This window comes from Dermochelys coriacea, chromosome 13 (assembly GCF_009764565.3).
Source record: "Dermochelys coriacea isolate rDerCor1 chromosome 13, rDerCor1.pri.v4, whole genome shotgun sequence".
In the NCBI taxonomy this organism is placed as follows: Eukaryota; Metazoa; Chordata; order Testudines; family Dermochelyidae; genus Dermochelys; species Dermochelys coriacea.
In genome coordinates, this window is record NC_050080.1 from 29031002 (window position 1) to 29052104 (window position 21103).

The following is a 21103-nucleotide window of genomic DNA, read 5'->3' on the forward strand; positions in this document are numbered from 1 at the left end:
TGGCCCGCCGCCGAGGGCCCGGCCCGGCTCCGCAGCTGCCCCCACCCGGCTCCCGGGGCCCGCGAGCGCGGACAGGCGGCTCCGAGGGGACGCTCCGCGCCGCGCCCACGTGTCCGCCGCAGCCCCCTGCGCCCCAGGGCGGGGAGAGGCCGTGTCGGGAGGCGGCTCCCTGGGCGGGGCGGCGGCTCGCTGCCCATGTGCCCGGCAGCCCGCCCTGCCTCCCGGGGGCGGCGCCCGAGGGGTGGCTCGGTGCCCGGTGCCCCCGCTCCGCGCCGTGCGCCTCGGCCCCTGGCAGGCGGGAGGCGGCGCAGCAGCAGCTATCCCAGGAATGCGCTGAAGATGGCGGCCGGCCGGAGAGCCCCGAAGAGCGGGCTGCTGGAGCTGCGAGCCCCGGGCGAGCAGTGGCTGCGGGTCCTGGTCACGCTGGCCGAGGACTGCCTGACCGTGAGCCCCGGCAAGGGCGCGGGGGCCGAGGAGCCGCCGCCCGCCCCGGCGCCGCTGAACGGCGGCGAGCCGTGCGCCCAGGTGCCCGAGTCGCTCACCAACGTGAAGCGCACGGTGCGCATCGTGAAGCAGGACGTGGGGGGGCTCGGGATCAGCATCAAAGGTGAGGGGCGCGGCGGAGGGCGAGGGTCCGTTCCCCGTGGGCTGAACCTGCCGCTCGGCTCCAGGGTCCTGCCCCGCCACCGCCCAGCGCCGGCACTGCCGGGCTCTCCCGGCTGGGCACCGTGTAGCGCCGAGGCGCAGCGGGGCGGCCGGTGCCTTGCGGCACCCCGGGGAGTTGGCTGGTGCCTGACCAACTTCTGCGCGCGGCCGGGTGCCCACTCCGTGTTTGCTAAAGCGCCCTGGAGGGGGGGGGTCACCGCCCCAGCCCCCCATCTCCTGCTCCCCCTTAGCACGGCTCCGGCGGGGCTGCGGGGGAGGGACCTGTCAGTGCCGCTCGGGGCTGCTGGGGAAGTGCGGAATGGACGAGCGGATCCATCGGGGGCCCCAATCCTGCACTTGCCCGGAGGAGCGGAGTGAAGTCGCTCACGTGTGTGTTTTCAGGGTCAGGCCTTCGCATTGTGACCCATGCAGAGGAGTGGCAAGAGTGACGCCTTGGCAGGTTCTGCTCCTTAATCTCTAAACTGGACATGTCATGATGTTGCAGAGCCCGGTCATATGCACTGGTTGAAAGTTGCAGTGTATTTTTAGGTCTGTTATATCAGTTACACAGGCTGAATCAGCTCCCAGTTAAAGTGTTACCTTTACATACAAATATAACTTGGCACTGCTCCTGCAAAGACTTACATACATACTCAGTAGCCATGTGCAAAAAGAAAAGGAGTACTTGTGGCACTTAGAGACTAACAAATTTATTAGAGCATAAGCTTTCGTGAGCTACAGCTCACTTCATCGGATGCATTTCCATGTAGCCATGTGGTGAGCCATACCATGGAAGCCAAGTGGACTACGCACAGTGCATAAAGTTAAACACGTGCAGGATTGGAGCCCTGGCTTCGATCTCCCCTCTGTTTTTTCCACCAAATGCATCCGATGAAGTGAGCTGTAGCTCACGAAAGCTTAGGCTCTAATAAATTTGTTAGTCTCTAAGGGCCACAAGTACTCCTTTTCTTTTTGTGAATACAGACTAACACGGCTGCTACTCTGAAACCTGGCTTCTTTAAAGTGCTTTTTTATGTGAGTTGTATGCTGGCAGGTCTACATGTGCCTGCTGTAAATCTAGAATGCAACAGAGGCCAAGGAAGATGTTTGATTATACATGTGAGATCAGCTTGTGAACCTGAAATTGCCCATCACTTGCACTGTGTTTACTTAACCTTAGGTTAGACTGATCTCACATGTATAATCAAACATCTTCCTTGGCCTCTATTGCCCCCGTGTGTGCCAGGCCGGAGCCTGCCCCCCCACTGCACCCCACACCCCTCCTGCACCCCAATCCCCTGCCCTGAGCCCCCTGCCATACCCCGCACCCTTCCTGCACCCTGACCCCCTGCCCAGAGCCCCCTGCCGCACCCCTCCTGCACCCCGACCCCCTGCCCTGAGCCCCCTGCTGCACCCCGCACCCCTCCTGCACCCGGACCCCCCTGCCCTGAGCTCCCTGCTGCAACCTGCACCCCTCCTGCACCCCCTGGGGGCAGGGAGGGGGATGAGTTGGGGTGGGGATTTTGGGGAAGGGGTTGGAATGGGGGCAAATAGGGTTGTGAAGAGGTGGGGCAGAGGCAGGGCCTCATGGAAGGGGTGGAGTGGGGGCAGGGATGGGCAGCAGGGTGGGGGGTCAGTGTTGCGGCCCTCAGGCCAATGTACTATCCTCATGTGGCTCTCGTGGTCATTTGAGTTTGAGACCCCTGGTCTAATGCATCTAAGCAGGGTTGGGTGGTGTTGAACTGAAAGGTTAAGCTGGATGGGGGAGGGAGGAGTTATTCTTTCATAAATTATTCCATGAAAATGTAAAAAGAGCTGAGAATTGTTCTCCCCTTACATCCCACATAATTCAGTTCATGTCACATTTGGTGTCTTTTAATTGTGAATTCTGGTGGTTGTTTGCATTTGCCCACTGGCTAGGCACTGGCATTGCATTTGTATTGTCCTGTCACTGATGTGAAAGGATGTTTTCCTGTTCTTTTATTGGCATTCCTGCACATTAGCCTGCAGTCTGCAACAGAGTTCTGTTCCAAAATTCCATCACCCCTATCAAAATATATCTGAATAAAAATCCGCAGTCCACCACACTTACTGAATTGATATCAGTGAAGGCTGCACTGTAAAAGCACTGCTATCCTCGTGATCAGCACAGCTCAAACGACCTCATTTGTGCAACTTTACTGCTCAGAGGAAGTCAGTACAGTGGCTGGAAGAAGCTCTGAGAAATATACAGTTTTAGCACAAAATGAATGGGGCTGTGAAGGTATAATTTTCTTTAAGCTGTAGGGTGCAGTTGTTTATTTTAACAGTTGATGCATCACAAGCCACACCTGGCAGACAGGCAGTTTTGACCTTCAAAATCCAAGACAGAGACAATGCGCCTTGTGGGGAATCTGAGTGAACTCGGAGAGGGTTGACAGGAGGAGATGTTGGAAAATGGATCTATTGCCAGGCTGGCTTCGGCCCATTAATACATAGTAGGTGTGGGTCACGTTTCCACAGAATTGAAGCCAATGCAGGAGCCAGGTCGGTCTCTTTCAAATGTTAAAGAGTTGGTGTTCTTGCCTCTCGAACTTACGTGGGATGGGGAAGAGGAAAGGACAGGGCACATTTGGGAGCTGAATAAAGCAGAAAAAAGCTAGCAACTGGCCCAAATGCATCATTCCCCCTATTTCCTTCTTTAGAGACATTTTTAATTTAAGTGGCCTGTACATCTAACAATAATTTGATTCTTTTGTGTCTGTTTTGCCCTTATTTCACATCCCTCTCTCCCTCTCTCTGTTTTGCAGTTGAGATGACTCCAGCCTTAGAGAGCAGTTACCATATATTGATCTTTTCCGATTACAGATCTTTAATGTTGGTGGTGTGGGGGGATGCTAAGGAGGAGATTCCTCATTACAGAAATATGGAACTGGGCCCACATTGTGAGTTCAGTCTCTTGAGGGAGGACTCTTTATCCATGCATCCCACAAGCCGTTGTTTTATAAAATCTGTACAGCAAAGCAAAAACATAACTTCTCTCGATATAGTCACAAAACTAACAGAGCTCAGTCTGGTTCAGTGAAATCTAGAGCTCTGTCCCTGTTCTGTCTCGGCTGAGTCCTTGCCAAAAGTTCCTATCCATGCTACCAGTGGCAAAAAATGTGGACATCTAGATCCAGATACTCAAGAGTTCATCTGGCTGCCAGATGGGAGATGAGCTCTTTGGAAAATGTGGCTGCTGGAGTGGTAGCATAACCAGCATCTGTTTAGAGCGACTAGGCTGATATAATTGATTCTTCTGTGCCTTCTTCATGCTTTCCCCACTGCTGGAGGGGTTTCTTTATAAAGGCATACCGTGCAAAGTTCATGTGTTACACAGAAACATGCTCTGATCCCTTTACACTGCTCAGATACGGGATTCCTCTTTTGCCTTCAATCTACTGATGAAATATATAAGTGCTATTTAAGAGCTCGGGATAGTTAATAATCGTAATAAAAACCCACTAAAACCTTCAAGATGTGCATTTTTGTAAATCCCGGGCATCAACATGGCCTTGTTTTTATAACCTTTGTCCTCCCTTTCTCTATTCCAGTCCCACCATTTCTCTGCTCCCTTTTCTGTGTCTTGTCTGAATTTTAGAGTGTAGGCTCTTTGGCTATTCTGGGGTGGGTTTCACTGGCTCTCTTCCATCCTGGACCTGAGAAACCTTTTTGTTGAAACCGATGGTGTCCGCAAAACAATTCGATGTTGATGAACAGGCATTTTAGAGCAAAAAAAGTTCTGTCTAAAAATTCCCCCGCGGCACTCGTTAGCACTATGGTGCTCCTTCCTAAGAGAAATGTTACTCCATTCAGGTAATGATTCATTTTTGCAATGACACATGCAAAAGCAAAGTAATAACAGTTCAAACTGGGAGCCATAAATCAGTGCAGCTGGTCATGCAGATGTGAAGGTGACCATCAGGGCCTCGGAGGGTGGAGAGGGCATGGCAGGAAGGCACTACAAAGTGACACTTTTCCATTCAAATGCAATAAATATCATAGTTGAATGTCACATTTTCCCACCAAAAAAATGAACACTGATAGGAATCTCTAGATGTCTGTGGAAACAAGTGGAACTCCAGCAGCCTCCCTGGAAGCGCAAACCTAGGTTTATCCCAGTGGTTCTCACACTTTTTTATACTGTAGACTACTTCCTAAGACAGGTTTCAGAGTAGCAGCCGTGTTAGTCTGTATTCGCAAAAAGAAAAGGAGTACTTGTGGCACCTTAGAGACTAACAAATTTATTAGAGCATAAGCTTTCGTGAGCTACAGCTCACGTAGCTCACGAAAGCTTATGCTCTAATAAATTTGTTAGTCTCTAAGGTGCCACAAGTACTCCTTTTTTTCCTAAGACAGTGACCCTTCCTGAGCCCCTCTTCTTCCAGCTCGGAGTTAGTGGAGAGCTGGAGACTATTACTCCATCTGGCTAGGTACTATTGCCAGACTTCTCACCAGAGGAGCTGAGGCCCACATTCTCAAAGTTAGGTAGGTACCTAACTCTCATTGACTTTGAGTTAATCCTGTTGATTTGAGTGCATTAAAAGTTTTACCAAACAAACACAGAAATACCCCTTTCCAATCCCCTCCTCACCCTGTATTAGCCTCCCTTGTTGCAGTTCCGGAGTGCCTCACAAACTGAAATGTATTTCTCCTCCCAACCCCATTGTGAGGTACTGTTATCCCCATTGTAAAAAGGTGGGGAGCTGTGATAAATGAAGGGGGGAAGCGCCCTTTTATGGACCCAGCCAGCCAGTTAGCTATAAAATCCCTCTTAGTAGCTGTTCTCTACTTGTTTTACCTGTAAAGGGTTAAAAGTCACTGCTACACATAGGTAAAAGGAAGGGAGTGGGCACCTGGCCAAAAGAGCCAGTGGGAAGGCTAGAACTTTTTGAAATTGAAACAAGGCTCCCCTTTTGTCTGTCTGTCGTTCTCTGGGAGAGGCAGACAGGGCTGCAGTTATGCTGTAAGAAGCTTTGAGCCAGGTATGAAAAATTATCTGTATCATACCTAGAAACTACTCATTTGAAATCCCAGATATGTAAGTAGATCAGGAAATGTCTAGGAAGACGTGATTAGGTTTATCTCCTTTTATTTCTTTATGGCTTGTGGACTCCTCTGTGCTAACTCCAAATGCTTTTGATTTGCTTGTAACCTTTAAGCTGGACCTCAAGAAAGTTATTCTTGATGATTAATCCTTGTAAGTGTTTTTTTTTAAATCTAGCAATAGCCTGACTTTCCAGATGTATTTTCTTTCTTTTTGTTTTTAATAAAATTTACCTTTTTTAAGAACAGAATTGAGTTTTTGTGTCCTAATAGGTTTGTGCACATGTTGTTTAATTAACTGGTGGCAACAGCTGATTTCCTTTGTTTTTCTTTTTCAGCTCTTCCCAGGGGCAGGATGTGTGTGCGTGTGCATGTGCGTGTGTGCGTGTGTGTGTGTGAAAGGGCTTGAGGGTACCCCAGAGGAAGGAATTCCCAAGTGCACCTTCCTGGGTCCTAAAGGGACTTTGCACTTGGGTGGTAGCAGCATCTACCCATCCAAGGTCAGAGAAAAGCTGTAACCTTGGGAGTTTAACAGAAGCCTGGAGTGGCCAGTATTAATTTTTAGAATCCTTGCAGGCCCCTATCTTTGCACTCAAAGTCCCAGAGTGGGGAATCAGCCTTGACAGGAGCTGAGGCTCAGAGAGAAACTAGGTGACTTGACCAAGGTCACACAGCCTGTTGCAGAGTCAGGAATTGAATCCAGGTTCCCAAGTATCAGGCTAATGCCTTAACCTCTCTTCCCCTTCAGCTCCTACTGGGCTTTTGTTCACATGGAAGAGTTCAGCCCAGGCAATGCATTTTATAATGTCAGGACTTGATCAAGCCAAAAACAAAGGTTCTTTAATGCAATGGGTGCATCCATGTGGCGTGTCCCCTTGCCTTGATGTGTCTCTGTTATTCCCTGCTCTTGGAGATGCTATTATCCGTTTGTTTGTTGTTACAGTTAACACTTACATTGCAGTAGAACCCAGTCAGGATCGGGCCAATGCTCTTGGGGAAGGAGAGCTACGTCCAAGGCGCGGTCTCTTGCACTCCAGCCTGGTCACTCTTTGATGCCTACAGCCATCTGTACTCTAAACTTTCTTGGTCATTTCCCAGTTTGACCTAGGCCACCTGTGTATTTATTAAATCTCTTATTTCGGTGTCATCCACAGACATGGTAGCAGTGGAATTTCCACTAAAGAGAGACTGATGAGAGCTGGACGTGAGACAGCCATGTAGGAGCAGATCTGTGTTTCCTTTCTTTTGCATTTCATTTTATTGATGTCTAGTCAGAAGAGCCTCTAGAAACTCTCAGGTTTCAGAGTAGCAGCCGTGTTAGTCTGTATTCGCAAAAAGAAAAGGAGTACTTGTGGCACCTTAGAGACTAACAAATTTATTAGAGCATAAGCTTTCGTGAGCCACAGCTCACTTCATCGGATGCATTTGGTGGAAAAAACAGAGGAGAGATTTATATACACACACAGAGAACATGAAACAATGGGTTTATCATACACACTGTAAGGAGAGTGATCACTTAAGATAAGCCATCACCAGCAGCAGAAACTCTCAGACAGGCTTGCACTGGGGTGGAATAAGCAGCCAGTATCACTGCTGCGAGACGAACTGATGCTTCATCCATGTGGCAGGAGCTTAGCACAAAGCTAACACTAAGAGCCATCCCTATCAATCATACATGTAGCAACTGGCTGAAACCAAAATTGAGGAATCTTGTATTTCCAAGAAGGGGGCCAGAAACTGGACGTCTCTCCTCCATGAGCGATGTGGCAGAATGTATATTCTGAGATCCAAGGAAGAAAAGAACAGTTGCTAGGATCTCTGGGTGGAAGCGAGATTAGATGCTTACCTCCTCTGATTCATGCTCCTCTGCATGATGATAAAAGTAATGAAAATATTTTCTACCCAAAAATGACACCAGCGGTTGCAAATTTGATGCATTACTGGGGAAAATGAGCTAAATCTTGATATATCAGATTGGAGAGGCCCTGGAGGTTTTTTTGCCTTCCTTTGTAGCATGGGGCATGGTTGACTGGAGGGAGGCTTCTCTGCTCCCTCGAAGTTTTGAACCATGATTTGAGGACTTCAATAGCTCAGACATGGGTGAGGTTTTTCATAGGAGTGGGTGGGTGACATTCTGTGGCCTGCGCTGTGCAGGAGGTCGGACTAGATGATCAGAGTGGTCCCTTCTGACCTTAGTATCTATGAATCTATGAATCTATATCGGCACTCAGATTTGTCTTAAGCAGGATGCTATCTAAATAGTACCTTCCTCCTTCTGTATATAAATAGTATCTACCCACGTCCTTCTTTCCTTTTCTTCTCAGGCGGCCGAGAGAATAAAATGCCGATCTTGATTTCCAAGATCTTTAAGGGGTTGGCTGCAGATCAGACAGAGGCACTGTTTGTAGGAGACGCTATCCTCTCCGTCAATGGGGCCGACCTTTCAGAGGCGACGCACGATGAGGCAGTGCAGGCACTGAAGAAGACTGGCAAGGAAGTGATCTTGGAGGGTAAGTACCAGAGCAGACCTGGGTATGAATGTGGCGAATGTTGCCAACTGAGACTGCGTGTGCTTTCCCCGTGGCTGAGATACAGACCCCATTCCCTCACCCCAGAGGTGCTGCTGTTCATTTTTATTTCTGCACAATGCATCTAGGTTCAGTGCTGGGAGGTGCCATGGAGGATTCTCTGGGGGCTCCCCCCACGATGCCCTGGAAAGGGCCAGAAGTGTCCAAAATGCAGGGCACATGGGGCTCAGCTGGGCCATGCTTGAATCAGGTAACAAACGCAGAGTGACCAAATGATGGACTATGGCACTCGGAAACTCTTAATGCTGAGGAAAATGCTCAGACATGGGTGAGGTTTCTCAGACATGGGTGAGGTTTCTCAGACATGGGTGAGGTTTTTCATAGGAGTGGGTGGGTGACATTCTGTGGCCTGCGCTGTGCAGGAGGTCGGACTAGATGATCAGAATGGTCCCTTCTGACCTTAGTATCTATGAATCTATGAATCTATGAAAGTTCACACACCCTCTTCGCCATCCCGAACCTGTCGGGGGTTCTGCTTAGCCTCGCCAAAGCCACGAGGGCTTGGGGTGAGGCTCCCTGCTGGGGGATGCCCACGGAAGCCAGTCTGACCAGCAAGGGATTTTACATGCCAGATGGGCTGCAATATGGAGGCATCTGCAGTGCCTGCTCTTTGCAATAGCGAGGGCTGTGCTGGCAGTTTGCCAGGAGCCTGAGATCCAAATCTGCATATACATTTACATACCGTTTTTAATTAAAAACAAAATATGCACAAACCATTCTATCTGCTCATCCTGAGAGTGAGAAATAGCTGCTGGGATCTCCCTGTATAGATGGACAGAAACTGCTTGTTCTGCTCAGTCTCCAGCAATAAACGCCTGGAGCTCACTAGCTTTGCCCTCCCCCTTCAGGGGCTCGCATGGGGTGGGTGACTGTGGGGCAGGACTCTGAGCCACCTTGGGACTGCATTCTGGGTTAAATAGGGCATTTCAATTCTGCATTGCCCGGCTCACCCCAGATCTTCACATTCTGGTGCTACTGGCTAGATCTGGCGTAGGTGCAGTGCAGGCTTGCTTCCCATGGGCTCTCCTGCCATCTTCACCACAATCCTCACTTGTGTTTCACCTTCAGCTCCACGCTTGGGTCTCCCCCACGGCTCAGTCCTGGCCTGCAGCACCCCCGATATTACAGTGAAGGGCCTGGTCTGAGCAGACTCTGTTAACCGGGTATGACTGGTGGTTTCTGATAGATAAATGTGTGAAGTGATGATATCGCATTTCAGCTTCAAATGCTTTATGGGTATACACTGAGACCTCTGCCGGAGGGCCCTGGGAGCTAGGCTCCAACTGTGCTCTCCATTTCACCCCCAGATGCACTGAGGCAGAGCGGGGATGACTAGCCCAAGGTCTCAGAAGGAGTCAGTGTCAGAGTGTAGGAATCTAGGCCCACATTAGACCTGGGTGACTGCTGGTTTTAGATTGGGTTTGGATCTTAGCATGAGCCATGTGCTCAAAGCATGGGACCAAACCAATAAGATCATGAGAGAGAAGAGTTGTTTGTGTTGTATTTGTAGTGATCCTGGAAATATCAGTGTTACCTGATTGAACGTCTGGGCTGAAGTAATAGAAATATAGAAAACAGGGTTAATTTGGCACCAGGTTCAGGGTTTAGCCCTAAAACCTTGGCTGAAGTCCATTAACCAGCAAGGACATCCCTTGTTTGCTATTGAGTGTGAAGAGCAAGGGTTTCCAGGGTTCTTGGGCAGAGCTTTTCCTTACCCCTCAGGAGCCGTGCCAGAAGATGGGAAGGTGTCTCCTGGACCTGAATTTGTTGCAAATTTTTTGGCCAATGCTTATAACTGTATTGCTGTTAGTGTATAAAGTTCAAAAGTGTATATGATTATATTGGTGTTTGGGATGCAACCAGCACTAAGTGGCCCTTTGGGACAAATAAAGGAAATTGAGTGCTGGGAAACCTTAATAAATGTATTAGGAAAATAATTTCCAACACAGAGCAGGGGTTAAACTCAGGACGTGGCTGAGACCATCATGTTAATCTTCATGTGTGTCTTGCTGAGATTTGAACCCAGGTATTCAAAGATGAAAATCCAGTGAGCTGGGAAATCCGTTCAGCTCCCTGTTCCAAGCACTAAAAGAGAGATTTTAAGCTAATGTTGTTTGTTTTGTGTTTGAAATTCCAGGGAAAGCTCAGGCTAGCCAGAGTATAGTGTGTTCCGGTCACATCTCTTTCCACCCATCCCACCCCTGGCATGCTGCTTTGCAGTTCCCCTATGGGATGATTTGCCCCCTGAAAACTACCAATGCAGCATAAAGGGGTCATAGCAGGGGCTGGAATCTGGCCTGCAGTTAGACAGTATGGACAATTTGTTCTGTGTAACCCTGAGCCTCTGGGGCATAGGGTGTAAATATGCCAAGTTCTAAACCCTTGAAAGCCAAAGTTTAATAATGGAAGTCAGAATAGCCTAGTACTTATGCAGCAACTTTCCTCCTGGATTCATCCTCACCTACAGCAGCATGAACAGACTAGATTCGGTGCCTGAAAAAAATAATGACCATTAAAAAAATCCCATCACCCAGGTCCCAGTGAGAGGGGAGATCTGGGAATGCTGATCTGGTGTTTTTGGAGGATGTTAGTTTTAAACCAACCTGTTTCCCAGGATCACAAATCTCAGTGATCTATAAAACTAGACTGACTTGAATAATGGCAGAGACGTTGTGAGAACCATTAAAGCTTTGGGGACTCTCCCAGTCTTCACTGATTTGCAGTTGTGACTGCCTGGCATATCTCAGAACTATAGGAGAGATGAAGTGTTATGGCCAGGTGAGCTGGCAGTGAAGAGCCATGGGTGGCTGAAGGTTTCAGGAGACCCACTCGATCCAGACACCTGGGAGGAGACTCTCATGCTGCCTCACGTCTGAGTCAGCAGACTGAACTGCTGGGCACTGGGAAAGGTTGACCCTGCAGTCACTGGGGAGAGGCTCATATCAGATGTGGCCAGACGGCTCTGTCGTGAGAGAACTCCTACATCCCCTGCGAAGTGGAGAGTCCAGTCACGCTGTACTGAAGGAGAACCTGTAACTGGCCGAAGGAGAGAGCCACAGCGATTGGGCTGGGAGAGATGAAATAATGAAGATTAGTGGTGCCTGTGCCCTGAATCAATTAACCTGGCCTGCCTGTCCGACAAGCAGGAGAGTCTGACATTGTGCTCAGCTACTCGACTCCCCGCTTCACCCGAGCAGGCCCTGCCGGCCTCTCAACCCTGGGCAGAGCGGAAGTGGACTGGCACAAGAAGGGCAGACTGCTAGAGAGCTAACGTAAAGTTTTAGTGGGGAGCGCAAACGTCCTGGTTGTGACCTGTCTCCTCCTCCCCCTTCTGCCAGAACAGCCACAAGAATGAAAGGGCCAGCCCGGGATCCCCCTGGGCTCTGGCCCTACCCCCAGAGAAGCCTCTCTCAGTCAGTCGGTCAATGGCAAATTGTTTAGCATCTCCCCAGTGTTTTGTTTGAAAGCCAGAGCAGAGCCTCAGCTGGTGTATAGCCACACACCCTATTGATTTCGGAGTCGCTGAGCAGAGCTGACGCCTGGCCCTGGGTGTAAATCCTAACGCTGTCCCTTAGCTGGCCACATCCTGCATTCCTTGGGCTGAATTTAGTGCTGGTGAGAGGGGCTGCGTTGACATCTCATGAGACGGAAACACAGCTGGGCAGTACCAGCTCCCCCCATGCTGCCTCCCACCAGTGTGCTTCAGAGACAGGAGAACATAAGAAGGGTCAGACTGGGTCAGACCAATGGTTCACTTAGCCCAGTATCCTGTCTTCCAACCGTGGCCGGTGCCAGATGCTTCCGAGGGAATGAACAGACCAGGGCAGTTATCAAGTGATCCATACTCTGTCCTCCAGTCCCAGCTTCTGTCAGTTGGAGGTTTAGGGACACCCAGAGCATGAGGTTGCCTCCCTGCCATTTTAGCTAATAGCTAGCGATGTCCTTCATGGACTTATCTTGTTCTTTTCTGACCTCTGCCGGGGTGACAGCAGAGCGCTCCACCCCACTCCCCACAACCCCACTGACAAGTACAGGCCTTGGCTTCTCTGCTGGGGCCCTGTAGGGAAGGGGACAAGTTGTTTTGTGTAGGTTTTTGTGGCCTGCGCCCCAGTCTGCTAGGCCCTGGGCTGAGACCAACCCTCCATTTAGCCTGTAGAACAATGGCTAGTCCTGAGGGACCAGGCTGTCGCCCAGCTAGGAGGACCCACGCAGGGGGGCAGCCTTGTAGAGTTTCCTACTAGATCATTCCTTCAAAGGGTGGGTCAGGCAGAGGGGTCACAGCAAAGATCCGGTGGGTCCCCTGGGATCCATCAGAGCCTGGGGCATTCTGTTGGAGGAGCGTCTCTCCCTGGAGGCAGGTTTCACGGCACAGACAGAAGGTCCTGGAGCCAGAGCCAGTGCAGCCTTCCTCCAAGATTTCCCTCTGCTTCCCAGAGGAGACAATGCATTGTGCACCTCCTGCCATGTGTATGGAGCCCCGACCGCTGGAGAGCGCTCCAGGGGGTGCAGCAGGGACACTCCCCACTTCCACGCAGGCAGAGGGGAGAATCTAGGTATGGAGCGGCCCTGTCCTGTGTCCATCCTGGCAGGGCACTCTGGCCCTGGTCAGTGTTAAATGCCTTTAGGAACAGACTTTTTCTTTTGCCCTTTTGGGCTCCTGCAGGTATCATGGTAGGGGGAGAGCATTTCTGGGGCTATAGGAACAGGGAGAAAGGCCAGGTCTGGGTATAATTAATCAAGGGGCTGCAGACATGGCTGCAGGAATGTAGGCCTCTCTGCCATCGGCCCGAGTGGGACTGCCTTAACTGGCAGCAGAAGTGGTCATGCTCAGACACAAAGCCCCTACCCTGCAAGGGGTCACGGGAGCAGGGACAAGCTGGCAGCATGAGGCTGTTTAATAATAACTTCTAACTTCCATCCAGCCCAGCACCTTGACTCTGGCAGGGGCCAGTACCAGTTGCTTCAGCAGATGGTGTAATCTCATCCCCTCCATTTTGTGCCTCTATAAAGGACAATCGGACAATGACTGGCCTTCAAAGAAATCTCTCCCTAACCCTGTGTATCTAGTCTTTGGTTTCTGTCCTGAACCATGGAGGCTGATATCTCTGATATCTTTTTAATCCTAGCTAGTGGAACTGTGGGTATTATTATTATTCATAAGTGTGTCCAGTCCTTTTCTGAATCTTCCTTACTAAACTGTTTGCCTGAGCAATAGCTTGTGGCTGAGAGTTCCACTGACTAATTGTGTTGTGAAAAAGAACGATTCCTGTTTCATTTTATTGTGTCGCCCTTGTTCTTGTATGCTCAAGAACCCCCAATTTACATTCTCTATACAGGGCACTCTCTCTCTTTCTCATATTTTTCTCCTCCCTTAAGTAATGGTCCTAACAATTTAAATGTGTCTTTGCATTGAGTCTTGCCAGACCTGTCATGACTTCTCTGACATGTCCTTGTGCCTTTTCTATCTCTGCTTATCGTTTTGGAGGCACAGAGGTGATTTGCCCAGCGTTGTGCAATGACTCAGTGGCAGGGCTGGAAATAGAGGCCAGGAGTCCTAACTCCCAGCCACGTGCTCTCACAGTAGCGCACAAATGATGTAACTGAGAATTGTTTTCTGTCGAGTGGATAGACGGGCAGTGGAATTGGTACATCTAACATCACGGCAGTTAGGGAAGGACCTTGTGGAGGGGGAGTAGAGAGAGAGATTTTATAATGTCTTTGCTAAGGGGTCTGTAGGAGGGAGGAGCTGTTCTCTTGCAGATTCTCAATGCACTAACAATACACTAAACTCCACTGTTTCCATTGCTGTGCCCCATCAGCCCTACGGCTACTAGTGCAGGGCAGCAACTGCCCCAGCTACCACCGGGAGGGAGAGTCCTTTTCCCAGGCACAGCTAAACTCGCCCTCCCATTCAGCTCTGCTAATCACCGAGCCCAAGGGCGACTCAGATCCGTGGAGCACTCTGGCCATCCAGACTTGGCCTGTGTGAACAGGAGAGCTGTTCTCTTTGGCTCCCAGTGCTTCCTTGCCCTTTTCTTTGGATCTGGAGGGTTTTCCCTCCCCCACCCTCTGCCCCAAACTGCACTGTCTCTAAACTCTTTTTAGCTTTGCTCAGCCCTTTCTGCAGCTTGGTTCCTCCTCTCTCCGGAGCCTCTGGAACCACACGTCATCCTGTGGAATGTGCTCCTCTGCACAGCTGCTGGAAGTTGATCTTTTTAACCAAAGAGAAATGCGAGAACTCCTTTTTCGCCAGGCCTGTGAAATTCCTTCTTCAAACCTCTCACTCTCTTGCTTGTTTTTCTCTCTTTCCTTTGGCCTGGGTTTGTTTCCTATTCTCCTAAAGATTCTGGATGGGGTTGGGATGAGCTGCCTTGTGTCTAGGGAGAGAGATCACAGGAGGCCCCTCTTCCCAGACCTGAACTGTTTACTCGCCCTGCTGCTAAGAGGGCAGTGCTGAGAACACGGATCTGCAGAGAGGGCTTCGCTGTAGTTTGCTGTGGCTCAGATGAGACCCAGCAGGCTTCTTTAATAAATTAAAAATACCAGCAGGTAAACTCCAAAGGGAAGCTGGCGAGGTTTGCTCCTGTGTTCAGGGACTTGGCGTCTTCATTTGATTCATTTGCAGCCTCGCAGGGGCTAAGCAGCAGAAGGTACTGGCTTCCCATCCCTCAGTGGGGCTGGGTGCAGCTAACCTCACTCGAGCATGGCAGGGCCCTGTTTGCTTCATTGCGGCAGAGCCAGTTCAGATGTCTGGATCAAACTGAAAGGAAAATTAGATGTCCTAGCTCGGCGCATGCTCATTTCCTCCGCTGTTTCCATTGCTGAGATACCAAGGCAAGACATGATTGCTCCAGCACAATGAGTTCACTAAATAAATGTGTCTTGCTCCCAGGTTTTGGGGTGGGGACGGTACCTAGCCTTTGTGCAGCACTGCTCCCCTCTGAGCAGTGATGATGGCTTGTGGGGAGGTGGCAGGGAGCCAAGGGTCAGGAAAAAAGAATGATGGCGTGACATGCCTTTCCTCACCTGCAGTGCAACAGTTCTCCTACCCATGCTCTGGCAAAGCACATGCCTGCTTCGCTGATTGGAGCCTGAGTTTATGTGGCAGCAGACAGAACATTGTTAAGCAAAGAAGGTGGGGGTGTTTTTTAAACTCTCCTCTCTGTATCTTTGTTCCATTAGCCCTTAAAGGCTGAGGAGGTGGGAGAGGTGGGGGCATTCTGGCTCTTGCTGAAGAGCAGGTCCGCTGAGCAAGGGCCTGAGTCATACAGCTGAGCAGCTGGGTAGCTGGCGTGCTCCTGCTGTGCTCGACAGCACTCTTGGGAGCCATCCAGCATCAACAGTGGGGTGAGCTGTGGGTTTCCCAGCTTGGATCTCTCCAATTCCTCAGTTTTTGGGGGGTTCTTTCCTCTGACAGGCCTGGGAGCCTGGGTTCCAGCTACGTTCCCGTTTCCTTTTCCAGCCGTGATTTGTTTTGTAGGCCACTTGGAACCCTGACCTGGAGCATTTCACAAAAATACCAATCCATTGCCTGGCGTGGTTCGCTCCGGTCAGCATCCTTCTGCCTCAGACATATCCTGGCCCTGCCTCCTTTCGCAACTGATTCCAGCTGCACAGCTTCTCCAGGGGCTCTGACCTGTGCATGCCTCCAAAAGTGTTAACTGGAAGCAGGTGGATGAGCACTAAGTCCCTGGGTAGGGGGGGGGGAGTGAGGAAAGGGGCTGAGACTTGAGACAAAGCTGAAGTCTTTTGCCAGTCAGTCTCCTCCCTGGATACCTGAAAGTAGGTGGCTTGAAACTTTGGATTTTCCCGGTCCATCCAGGGGCATTTTTGTGGGCAATCAGAGAGACTGTTTCTGCTGATCTGGCTGATACATTAGGGTTATTCAGGGAGCAATTCTTTGCTTCTGCACAGTGGGCCAGATGCTCTGCTGGTGTGACTCCACTGAGTCCCGACGAGAGCTTGGCCCCACGTGCACCCCTAACGAGAGTACCCCAAAAAAAAGCACTTGATACTTCTGTAACTCTGCCCCCCCCGATCTTCAAGCACTTCATGAACTTTCTGTTGCCCACAACAAACAGAAGCGAGGCACCCAGCTCGTTCTACGCTATGCCCGTCCCCAACCAGAATATACCAGCGGTGGTGAGCCTCTGGGGGTGGCTACCCTGCGATGGGGGGTGGGATTGCAGGGTGAGCAGACATACCCCAGCTAGCTTCAGTCTGGCTCGCTTGGGTATCAGAGCAGGGAAGCTCCAGCTGCACAGACTGCAGTGCTTTGCAGGCAGAGCCTAGCGCTGGGCCACGCAGCTTCTCTCCACCCCGCTGAAGGTGAAGTTCTGCCTCTGGTGATATCGCTGGCAGTGCCTCAGCAGTGTGCCCGGGCCGGCACCAACTAGGGCAGCTCTGCTCAGGCCTGTGCCATAAAGTAGCCCCCTTTTCTAACTGCAACAGGCCAGGCTCTTTGCAGGGGAGGGACACCCAGAGCAGGGGCAGTGAGCTAGACTGGCTCAAATGACTGTCACAAGGGCCGGTGAGCAGCAGTGAACAGACGAGGGTTAAAGCCGGGAGGATCCTGGTTTTATAGCTGTGCCCTGTATTTGTTCCAAGGCCTGAAGAAAAGTGACAGTGAGTTTAATATCACGTAAGTGCTTTCGGTCCTCGAAGCCACTCTCGGCCAGAGCCTCGCAGCTGGGAGCTGGGAGCCTTCTTGGAGACAGAGACAGAGCTTAAAGTGCTATCTGCTGCTCTCAAGAGGGAGTAGAGGGAAAGCTGCTGAATCAGTCAGCTCTGCCAGGAAACCTGCTCAGCCTTGACTCACGGAGCACAGAGGGGCTGGCCATGGCCGTGAACTCTCAGATTACTGTGAGTGCTGAGAGCGGGCAGAAGAGGACAGGAGAGAAGGCTGGGGTTCAGTTTAACCACAGGGCCAAACTTGCTTAAACAAGTGGGTGCTGGAGGGTAGAACAAAATCACGAACCCGCCCAGGGCAGAACTGCTGCTGTGAGCTGACCAATCCCAGCCCCCTCCTGGTCTGTGAACAGAAGCAGGCTGCTGTAAAAGTCCATGGGACGGAATAGGAGAATGGCTGAGGGGAGCTATGGGGTGCCCCAGTTGTCCACGCTAGATCCAAACATGTCTCTGAACACTGGGGCAAGTGGGCTCTGGGTGCCTGCTTCCTGGCTCAGGTCCGTCTCCAATCCATGCCTCATTCAGACTAATCAGCCTGTGAAATCTGCGGGCTGGGAACTGCAGGAGAGGAGGCTCACCTGAGATTTCTGGGGTTCCCTGTTCCTGGTTGGGCTGGCAGCGTTGCTGGGAGAGCCGTTCTAGTGCTGTTTCTCCCTAGGTCAGGACTGTGCAGAAATAAAAATTAACCAGACTCTTTGGAACCTCAGAAATGTTCCCCTTTGAGATCTGAGTGAAGAGTTGTTGTCTCTGAGCTGTTTCCCTGCCCTGGGTCAGGGGCTCTGTTAGGTTTGCATTAGTCATTCTCGACCACTTTGGCCCCTCATTCCTTGCGCCAGCAGTTTTAATTTTCCTCCATTACCAGGGCATATCCTATACCAGCCAGTGGACTGGCAGGCTAGATGTCCTCTCTGCCATGGTAGAACTGCTCAGGACCTGGCTGTTTCACTCTTATTCCATCCTTACAAATACAGCAGATGTCCCACGGAGCGATTTCTGTGAGCCTTGATTAACAAGTGATACAAAAACTGCCTGTGTCATTGTGACGCCACCATCTGGGGTGACCTCAGGGACTCCAGAGCTAAGTGTGTGAGCTGCTACAGGTTGAGCCGAAGAGCTGGGTCCTGCTAGCTGGGGCTGACAGACGCACATCTTCTGTGGATTGGGCACAGCGGCAGAGCTGTGCCACCCACCGACCAGCAGTGGGTTTCATCACATCCTGAGCTCTCAGTTACGGCTCCTCGCTGGGGGCCAGACACTGACGTGAATTTTAGCCAGTAGGACAATGGCATTCCTCTTTTTGACGCAGATCTGCTGTGTGGGCATCCTCCATGTCACCACAGCTGAGATGCAAAGCAGGGCCTGTAGGGGCGACCCTCGCCTGGCAGAGACAGCAGGAACCACAATGAGATTGTCTCCTCTGGGAGTGGCTCTTTGTTCAGCCTCTTGTCTAGACAGTAAGGCCAAGCACCTGATTCTTCTGGTACCTTTCAAGTGGGGCCAGGATTCTCTTGGGCTGCCCCCTTGGCTTGTGGCTCTGGGTCAGGGACTGTAAGTTCCCTGCTGTGGCCATGGAGTTGACCCAGGGGTTAGAATTTCAGGTAGCTGCTTTGAAGAGGCTGCTCTGTTCTTTTTAACAGGTGGCTGCTCTTGGAGTAATTTCTCCCGCTGTGTGCCTCCAGCTTCCACACCTTTTTAGCTCCAGGAGGATGCTCCCGATCCCCCTCTCCAGCACACTGTGCTGCTTCTGTGCCAGCCCCATGTTTTTTCAGTTAGCTTTGAACATTTTCCATAGGCATCAAGACCACAGCATCTCCATAATGATATGCACCAAGGCAAAAATAAGGCTGAATCAGCTCTCTGCGATTTCTAATCATGTCAGCCCACACACCAGGGAGCCTGACCACTAAGGAACAGCAGCTGCCTCCCTGCCCAGAACCAGCCTCCCTGCCATTAAAGAGACAGAGACTACATGTGCTTGCAGCATAGACTTTCTCTCTCTGAGTGCAGTCATTCAATAAGGCATGATTTTTCCAGGTAGAAAACTTTATTCTGAGTGAGCTAAGGTGGTAGGTAAATATAACGTTCTTAGAACGCTGCCGTCATATTTTTTAAAAGGGTGTTTGAAATGTAGGAAATTCACAGATATATTTCAATGAACAATCTTAATTCTGACCCCATGTGTCGGCCCACTGCCTCCCTGACTGGTGTTTTGTATTTGCGTTGCATTCAGAGAGTGCAGCAATGTGGAGACTTCTGGCCTGTGTATATTTTGGGTTGTGGATGAAGCACATTAGGCTCAGACACAAAGTGGCTATTAGACAACGTTGTGTCTAGACAAGGGGAGGGGTGAAAGGTGAGGTGTTTGTGCTCTTTGCTATCCACGGGGGCAGAGGTGAAGTAGGGGTGTCCAGGGCAGTGGCTTCTCTGTCTAGGAGTGGGTGGATTTGTAGATTTGTATTTACAGTGTGCTATCGCTGATGGTATTTCCAGCCTGAGGTGTAAACGTAATCCACATATTGTGGCAATCTCTCTCTTAGTTCTTGCCGGTTTTGCTGTATGTGTGATAATTAAAGGTTTGCAGTAGTCCATACTAGAAGTATGGAATGGTGATTGGGTATAATGGGTTAATAGCGGATAGGCAGAGGATGAGCATTGGTATGGAGTCAGAATTAAGGTGATTTGTGAAACTTTAGCTATAAATTTCTGGGCTTTCCATTTTTTTTAATAACTACAAAATTCTAACAATGTTTTCATTTAACTGATGTCTATTTACAGCCTTGATTCTGTCTTAGCAAAGTTGTTTCTTGGAGAATTTTGTTAGCTTTTGCGTGAATATCTTTTCAAGAGGTAACAACAGATGATTGTCTCTTTCTGATGTGGAGATCATGTATATAGGTCTATCAAAAGACAACCTACCTTCCATGAAACACAAGACCACAAAGTATTCAAATCAGGTGCTTCACTCATGCAATTTGGCCCTGACTCAGCAGAGTGCACAATCTGTGTGAACCTGAGCCACATACCTGTCCTGTTTGGCAACTCCTGGCACAGCCATAAATCGGTGAAGCTCTAAGTTGGGCCTAGGATAAGACTGAGACCTGTTGGGTCAATTCAAGGTTCAAAATAAATACCAAATTTTACACCTAATCTTACCAGCAACATCCTTTTGCACTAGACTTCATCCTAGACTGTCAAAATCAGCTTCTAGGCCAAGCCATTCTTGAGATACATGTGAGCCTATATGTGTGTGTATAAAAATTACCTCTTCCCCTCTCCTGCCAAGAATGTTGTGGGTGTGTCTACACTGGAGCTGGAGGTGTAATTTCCAGCTCAGGTAGACATACCTGCACTAGCTGTGATCAAGCTAATGAACTAAAGACAGCATATGGCACAAGTGCAGTGGCACAAGTGCAGGGGTGGGGGGTAGCCATTCCAGTAGGATCCTATCTGAGACCCTAGGTACATACTTGGGTGGTTAGCTCCTCCTGCCACTCCCGCCATCGTGACTACATTTGTGTTTTTAGTGTGCCCACTCAATGAGAGCTAGCGTGAGTGTGTCTGTCTGAGAGGGAAACTGCGCCTCTAGCTACCCTGGAGGTGCAAATTGAGCTTCCTGCTGCTCTCAGGAGAGTTTATAAAGGTTTGTTTACTTTTGGTTTTCCATCATTTTACTTCATCTTTTGCTGTGATTTTGGTGTCTTGCATTGTGCCCCAAAAGCCTTAGCAGCAGTGGAAGAGTTTGGAAACACGCCTCCAAACTGCACTGAATGTGGAATAAATATGAGAAGCAATTTTTCGAAGATGGGTGTTTCAGCTGTGCCCGTGAGATCTGTGCAGACTGTGTAACTGCTCACAGGAGGGGTGTTCGCGGGCTGGGGTGCAATCAGCCGCTTGCAGGCACAGATCTCTGGAGGTGTATAGCAACTGCATGCTCTTCGTTGCCAATTTCTGGGTCTATTTGTGAAACTGCGGCTCTCAATGTCCCTCTCGCAGGATCTGTTTGTTGTACATGTGCTGCAGCAACACAGCTCTGCCGTACTCAGGCTTCCATGTGATTGCTCACAGGTTTCAGTGACTGTCTCCACCAAGTGCTAGCTGGTCAAAAGTTCAGAAAA

The 21103-nt window shown here is 50.2% G+C and overlaps 1 protein-coding gene across 1 annotated transcript in view; it reads left to right on the forward strand.

Moving 5' to 3' along the window:
- Positions 1-207: 207 nt before the first annotated feature.
- SNTA1 (syntrophin alpha 1) overlaps positions 208-21103 on the forward strand; it is a 66351-nt gene continuing 45455 nt past the window's right edge. The window contains exons 1-2 of the mRNA XM_038369647.2: positions 208-607; positions 8037-8222. Coding sequence (XP_038225575.1) covers positions 340-607; positions 8037-8222 — 454 coding nt within the window. The 5' untranslated portion in view covers positions 208-339. The remainder of the gene's footprint in view (positions 608-8036; positions 8223-21103) is intronic.